At 47.8% G+C, this 7,629-nt stretch overlaps 1 protein-coding gene across 1 annotated transcript in view; it reads right to left on the bottom strand.

The window, feature by feature from the left end:
• Positions 1-1,786: 1,786 nt before the first annotated feature.
• Positions 1,787-7,629, bottom strand: part of PRELID1 (PRELI domain containing 1) — a 13,839-nt gene continuing 7,996 nt past the window's right edge. Inside the window, exon 4 of the mRNA XM_082253573.1 lies at positions 1,787-2,296. Within this exon, the coding sequence (XP_082109699.1) occupies positions 2,015-2,296 (282 nt within the window). The 3' untranslated portion in view covers positions 1,787-2,014. The remainder of the gene's footprint in view (positions 2,297-7,629) is intronic.

Genomic DNA, 7,629 nt, shown 5'->3' with positions numbered 1-7,629 from the left:
CATGCAAGCAGAAAAGCATCCAGAACACATCTGGACTTGGTTTCTATGGTGTGAACAGACAGTCAATGAAGCAGTCAATGAAAGCTGTAAAATAATAAAACCACGGGAACAAAAAAAATAAAAAGATAAAAAAAACAAAATCAAAAACTTTTTACACCCTGGTTTTCAAACACTTCCTGTGGGTACCTGTAAAGTCACTGGATCTCCCCACAAGATTCAGGGAAAGCTAATGATTCCAAATCTCAAAAGATATTCTTGTACTGTGCAGGTGCACATTCCCTCTTCATATGGAATCTGCAAAGAAAAGAAGCTGGGGGTCTAAGGTGAGTATTGTAGATATTTTTTTTCTTCTTTTGGTTTTATTTTATTTTATTTTTTTTTATTGGGGTTTGTAAGGTCTTAATGGGACTTTAATGGTTTATACATATCCCTGGTCATTAACCTCCATTTCTTGCCTTAGTTTTGCAGACTGGAGAAATTAGTTCGGTATGTGACAAGAGTTATATTGTTAAAGCAACCTTAAAGAGAAAATACCATTTTGCCTTTTCAGGGCAAAGTGACAGTGTCTGCTGATAAACCCCCCCCCCCCCCCCCGTACTCACTCACCACCTTCCCACTACAGGTCTATACTGAATAAGGCTGGTGTCAGAGCCTGCCTCAGTGGAAGACACGATTACCCCCTTCCAATGTGGCGGTGGTCGGACCTGGCCACTCAGGCCCATGTACTGTCACATGGAAAGTACTAATTTTACATTTGTGGTGGCCCTGCATCATTAACACAATAGCACAAGGGCTCTGACAAAACAGGGAAAAAGGCTAACCAAGCACAAGTCTGGCATGTACAACATGATGGGTGGGAGTGGGCTTTGTAAAGTGACCATAAGACCGCAGGTCTACACATCTGAAGCACTGGGTCGGTGTCTTACCCCACACTTCTGAATTGGTGCCTGCTCCCACTTTCTGAATACTGGTAGGGACACCTGTTATCCTCCAGCTTTGAGCGGCACTCGAAGTCTACATGTGATCACATGTTTGTACAACCATGTGTGTTTGCTGTATTTAGAAAGTAGCCAGAATTGTGCCTAGTTATCAAAAAAAGTGGATCTGCTGTCCGGTAACACTTCACAAATCCTCTTTCTGAATATCACTACTCACAAACTAGAATCTTCAGCCCTTGTAAGCCTCTGAAAAGTCCTGCCAAAAATCAGGTACCGCAAGCTTTCTGCTGTCCACATCAGTGCCTGCGTGATACCTCCTATTGGATGATCTATACTGGGGATTTAGAGAGAAAACGACATCGGGGGAGGTGGTTGCATCGCAATGCTGGATCAGCAGTCCCCACAGCACACACACGTGGTGGCATTGGGACCTGAATGGGGAACATACGTGAGTATATCTCACTTAATAAGGGAAGGGGGGGGGGGCAGAAGTATTAGAATGGCTTAGGAGGTGGGTAGAAGGCTATTAGCGATTGCATGTCTGTCATGGTAACGGCTCTTAGGCAGGCATTTTACAAGTCTGAAGTAGCCAATAGAATCACTTTAAAGTGGTGCCTATTTTCTAAGAATGCTTAATAGTCACACAGTCTAAGTCTATGAACAGAGAGTCTAGGAAGAGGGTTATCTACTGAATAGAAGTGCGGTCTGTGAGAAATCGTTCAGACTTGGGCAAATAGAAATCCCCATGCGTGAGATTAAAACACCAAAAAGTGATCATGCTTGGTTTGATTTCCAGTAGCCTGACAGAGCAAAGATGTAGCTGTGTACCCATAACAAAGACAACCTGGTTACTTCTCAGATCATTCTTTAATCATAAATTAAAGCTTAGAAAAAAGTGAAATTTCTTATTTTTTGCATTACATTCAAGTATATATTTCCTTCTTTTAAATTACAGCACAATACATATAAAGAACTGATTTCTAGAAATAGCTTAATTTGGTTCAGATGACCATTGAACCCAGTATTATTGGGCCTGATGTGCAGAGAGGTGGGATCTAGAATGACAGCTGGGGATATTAGACATATTGCTGATTCTTGCTTGTAGCTGCCTTGCTGGCCAAATCTCTGGCTTTCTCCTTTGCTGCAAGTGCTGTTTCCTTTGCTTTTTCTTTTGCCTCTTTTGCAGTTTCCACTAGTGTCCTAGAAGGTGTATCACCTGAAAGAGAAAACAATCTGTTCAAGCACTGACATTGTCCCCAACATAACATCTTGGGATCACAGCTGCACTGCACACCTTTATTACAATCTATCCAAATTGGATATTTTACTTTATGGCACATTGTCATGCTTCTATAGCTCTTACAGCTCAACAGAACTTACATCGCTACTGCCATAACCTTGGTACTTTTCTATATACGGCCGGTGGTCCCCTTTCACATAAAAGTGGTCCCAGCAGCGGATTTGCTGCGGGATCGGTGCCCACACCCTCCCATCGCTTCCCAGACGTTTTCCATGCTTACCGGAGCCGTCGGTAATCTGTTCCTCTCTGGTGCTGGGAAGGAAGTCGAGTGAGGGCAAGATGGCCCCCACTCGACTATGCCCTTGGAGAACCGGAGCAACGGCAGATGTTGCTTCCGCCCAACGGCCCTTTTTTTTTTTTATTATGGGATTTTTGACTTGCTGTAAAATCCTTTTCTCTGATGTTCATTGACGGACACAGCTACTGATCTTCTTAACCATTGGTTATACTGCCCCCCCTGTCTGGCTACACCTATGGGCAGTCCCAGGGGGTATACTCCCTCTCTGCTATAGGTACTCAGGTTTTGTTACAAGCAGTGTCAGAAGAATTACAACTCCGCAGAGGGGTGGGTGCTGTGTTCGTCAATGAACATCAGGGAAATGGATTTTGTGGTAGGTCAAAAATACCATTTCTCTTTTGTTCATTGACGGACACTTCCTGATCTTCTTAACCATTGGGACATCCCAAAGTAGTGTCAAACATGAGGGGTGGGAACAGCAAAAAAGAAAATTCCCAAGGCTAAACAATAGCCAACCAGGTAAATAGGAGCTCAACCAGAAACAACTGGAGCCCACCTGAAAACAATACACCCTCAAAGAGGACCAGGTCCTAACAGCAGCCTGCAAAACCTTGCGGCCAAAAGAAGCATCCGCAGATGCCAACACATCCACTTTATAAAACTTTGTGAAAGTGTGCACCGACGACCAGGTTGCCGCCTTGCATACCTGCGTCACTGGCACTTGATGACCTTCCGGAAAGGCCCAGGAGGCACTGAGCGCCCGAGTAGAATCCGCCTTGACAGGGAAAGGAGGAACCTGACTCTGGATGGAATTAGGCCTGAACCACCATCTGTCTGATCCATCTGGAAATGGTCGCAGAGGAAGCAGACAACCCTTTCCAAGGCCCATCCTTGACCACAAATAGGGAGTCTGGTTTTCTTAAAGACTCCGTAGCTGCCAGGTACACCCTAATCGCCCTGACCACATCCAAGGCAATTTCCTTCAGATGTTTTGGCCTGGGACACAGGGAATGCAACACAATGTCTTTATTCATATTAAAATCAGAGACAGCCTTTGGAAGAACGACGGGCAGGGGCAAAGAACCACCAAGTAAGGTGAACGACAGGATAACGCCGCCAATTCTGACACCCTGCACATAGAGGAGATAGCCACCAAATAGGCCACCTTCAGAGACAGCGTAAGCAGTGAAATCTCCCGAAGATTCTCAAAAGGAGAATGCTTCTGGAGGACTGGACCACCAAATTGAGGTCCTAAGATGGCAACAAAGACTGCATTGGGAGGAGCCAAGTACCGAACTCCCTGAAGAAAAAAAAAAATATGCATCAGGGAGTGTGTGGCCAAGGGCTGTTGATAGAAGAGCACTAAGGCAGACACCTGGCCCTTGACAGTACTCAAGGCCAGTTTCTGCTCAAACCCCCGTTGAAGGAAGGTCAAAATCAGAGCCACCCAAAAAGAATGAGGATGACCTCGAGACGCACCACATGATGGACGTCTTCCATGCACGATGGTAGATCTTTCTAGAAGTAGATTTCCTAGCTTTTAACAGTGTTGGAATCACCAACTCAGACAAACTTCTATCCATCAGCACCTGGTGTTCAACAGCCAAACTGTCAAAGCCAGCGACTGTAAAGTAGGAAGGAAGATTGGTCCCTGGCATCCTCCCTTAGAGGAAGTTTCCAAGGAACGCTGGTGACCAGCCACACCAGATCGGCGTAACAAGCCCAGCGAGGCCAGTCCAGGGCCACTAAAATGACTGGAATCCCTTCTGACCTCAATTCTGTGTAGAAGTCTTGGCAGAAGCTTGAGAGGAGGGAAAGCATAAAATCAGACGATACTGACTCCATGGGGCCACCAGTGTGCCTGGGGCGTCCGCCAGAGGATCCTGTGACCAAGCCACAAACCTCTGCACCTTTCTGTTAAGCTAGGACACCAAACAGATCCACCCCGGGGAGGCCCCACCAGAGACAAAGCTGATAAACACCTGCGGATGAAGGGACCACTCCCATTGATCCAATGCCTGCCGACAGATTATTCCCTTGCCAGTGTTCAACCCTGGGAATGTGTATGGCAGAGATGGCTGCAATGAACGGTTCTGCCCACCTTAGAATGCTGGCTACCTCCAGAGCCTCCAGGACACTTATTGTGCCCCCTGGTGATTGACATAAGCCATGGCCGACTGAATGAGCACTGGACATTCATGAAGACGATCCGTCCAATGTTCCAGGCACAGTCTGATTATTCAGAGTTCCAAAACATCGTTCGGTAGTCTGGACTCTTCCCCAGGCGGATAGCCTGGCATCCGTGGTGACCACTTTCCAATACAAGGGAAGGAAGGATTTGCCCAGCCGAAGCGCCGGAGAACAAAGCCAACATATCAGGGACTTTCATTCCCCGGATCAGCTGGATCGGATTGTCCAGAGACTGCAGATTCTTGTCCCATTTGGCCGGAATCTCCCTTTGCAGGGACCTCGTATGGAACTGTGCAAATGGGACCGCCGCGAAGATAGACACCATCAGGCCCAGCACACGCATGCAATTCCAGGAGGGAGGACCATCTGCTGAACAGCAGGAGACAAATTGCAGCCTGCAGCATCTGGAGTTTGTCCAGAGGAAGGAGCACTCTGGCTAGGGCTGAGTCCAGAGTCAGACCCAGATAGTCAAGCTTTGTGGACGGAACCAGAGCAGACTTCTAAATATTCAGAATCCAGCCGAACTCCCTCAGAGTTCGTATGGTGATTTACAGGTTTTCCACCAGAGCAGTAGGAGACTCCGTTCACAGAAGGTCATCCAAGTAGCCCAGTACCACGATCCCCCGTTGGCGTAACAATTCTAGCACCGGGGCTAACATTTTTGTGAAGACCCGAGGAGCAGAGGCGAGACCAAAAGGTAACGCCACAAACTGGATAGTGCTCCTCTCCCACTGCAAAGCAAAAGAAGCGCTGGTGACCAGCATATATATTGGAATGTGAAGATAGGCATCCTTGAGGCATCCTTGAGGTTGACAGAGGCAGGAAAATCCCCCTGATGCAGGGATGCCACCACCGTGCCAATGGACTCCATTCTGAACTTCTGCACCCGCACCTGAGGAACTGGGACAATCACTTGAAGTAACGGGTCTTGTACCTCCTCAAACTCCCCTCTGTAAGCGATCCAGGGACAGGCACAAGTTGGAAGGAAAGAACCTTGCCAGGGGGTAAGACCAAAACTCGATTTTGTAGCCGGACTGTATGACTTTGTGGACCCACTTGTCTTATACCAGGGAAGACCATGGGTTCCGAAACCAGCGAAGACATCCCTTCCACCCCCAATACGGGTGAGAGCGCACCTTTATGCTGAAGGAGCCTTGTCTGCGGGTCTTGATAAGCCCGCTCTCGACTTGCCAGACCAAGTTTGCTTGGATCCACCAGAGGCATCCCTGAATGGCTTTGATCCCTTGTCAGTGGCCCCTGAGGGATGAAAAAAAAATTCTTAGGATTCAGGAAGGATGGCCCACGTCTACGACGAGGGTCCTTGTTCTTACTAGCCTGCAGAAGAAATGTACTCTTCTCCCCTGTGCGATCGTTAATGAGGTCATCCAGGGTAGCTTCAAACAGGCGATCTCCTTGAAAAGGAAGATCAGTCAAGGCCTTTTTAGAAGTCTGGTCCGCAGACCCAGCATTTGAGCCAAAAAATAAACCAAAGGACCACTGCTAAAAACAGAAAACCTAGCATCTAGGGGTGCCACATTCAAAGAGGCATCACAGATAAACTGCAGCCCCTGGACCAACTGGTCTGCCAGCTCAGCAAAGTCAGGGGGGGAGCTGCTCCTCCTCCACGTCACGGCGTAAAAGCTTAGCCCACTCAGTCAGAGTTTGCAAAACCAGTGCAATGGTAAATACCGGTCTCAGTGCCGAACCAGCCAGAGTGTACATATTGCGGGCCGCAGTCTCCGCCTTCCTGTCAGCTTGGTCCTTAAAGGCTGGGGACTCTTCAACCGAAGTCATGGTTGCTTTGTTCAATCTGTAGACCAGAGGGTCAACCACCGGTGGAATGGTCCACTTTTTAAGAAGGGACTCCTCGCGGGCCAAATGGTGGTCATGAGCCACTGGCTTTTACAGAATGACAGCGAAGCAGCGACTGTGCTTGAGGCTGCTCTCCTGGGATCATACGAGAATCTGTTCTACCTGGTTTACAGGGGATCTCAGGTGGCAGCACCCTTAACTGGGTCGATGCGCGTTACTATACGTGCAAGGTACAGACACTGATACATCTGGGGTTCAGGTCCATTACCCAGATACCCCATTATGGCATCCTGAATTATCCCATTTTGGAGCCATACAGGACACTGTAGTGTGGGCACGAGTGGGTATTAAACAACTAAAAGACATCCTGGAGGCAGAGGAGGGGAAACTTCTCACATTTGACCAACTTAAATGTCAATATCACCTGCCTAATTGTTTTTTCGGTTTCCTGCAATTGCAGCATGCTTTTCTGTCGCAATTTGGCTCCGAAACTCTAGAGGTTAGGTCCTCTTCTATAGAGAACATGTTACGTGATGAGTTGCTGCGAAAACCACTACAAGGGGTCTAATAAGGAATTATTTGGGGAAAGGCCAAAAGCACTGGTAAATGTAGGGACAGATGGTTAGTGGCGGTGCCTGATCTTCAGGGGGAGAGGGACGAGGTGGGATAACATATGGGACCAGCCATTCCGAGCGCTGGTGTCGGCCAGGGATCGGTTCATAAAATTGAAATTGCTTCCGAAGCCTATTATACCCCTGCCAGAATAGCTTCTATGTATGGAGCGGGCTCTTCTGAGTTTTGGCGCTGTTCCACCTCTCCTGCGGACTTCAATCCCATTTTTTGGCACTGTCCACAGGTGCGCTAGTTCTAGACAGGTGTTACTCAAGACTCTTCAGGACCTGATGTGTATTCTTGGTACCTCTTATCGGTCTGTTTGCTTATTGGGCCTGGTGGAGGAGATTGCGCCACGGAGGGTGCAGAGGACCCTTCTGTCTATCTCTCTCTCTCTTTTATGCTCACCAGGCTACACTACAATCTTGGAAGAAGCCAGAGGCCCCTTGCCTGTCCTGTTGGAAAGGTATGATCAACAAGGCTTTGCCTTTAAATAAAGCTACTTACCCAAGTAGGGGGATGTCCTCAGAAGTTTAAGA

Source organism: Pelophylax lessonae (genome assembly GCF_965119305.1).
Source record: "Pelophylax lessonae genome assembly, chromosome: 4".
NCBI classification, from domain to species: domain Eukaryota; kingdom Metazoa; phylum Chordata; class Amphibia; order Anura; family Ranidae; genus Pelophylax; species Pelophylax lessonae.
This window is presented reverse-complemented; position numbering and strand designations above follow the sequence as displayed.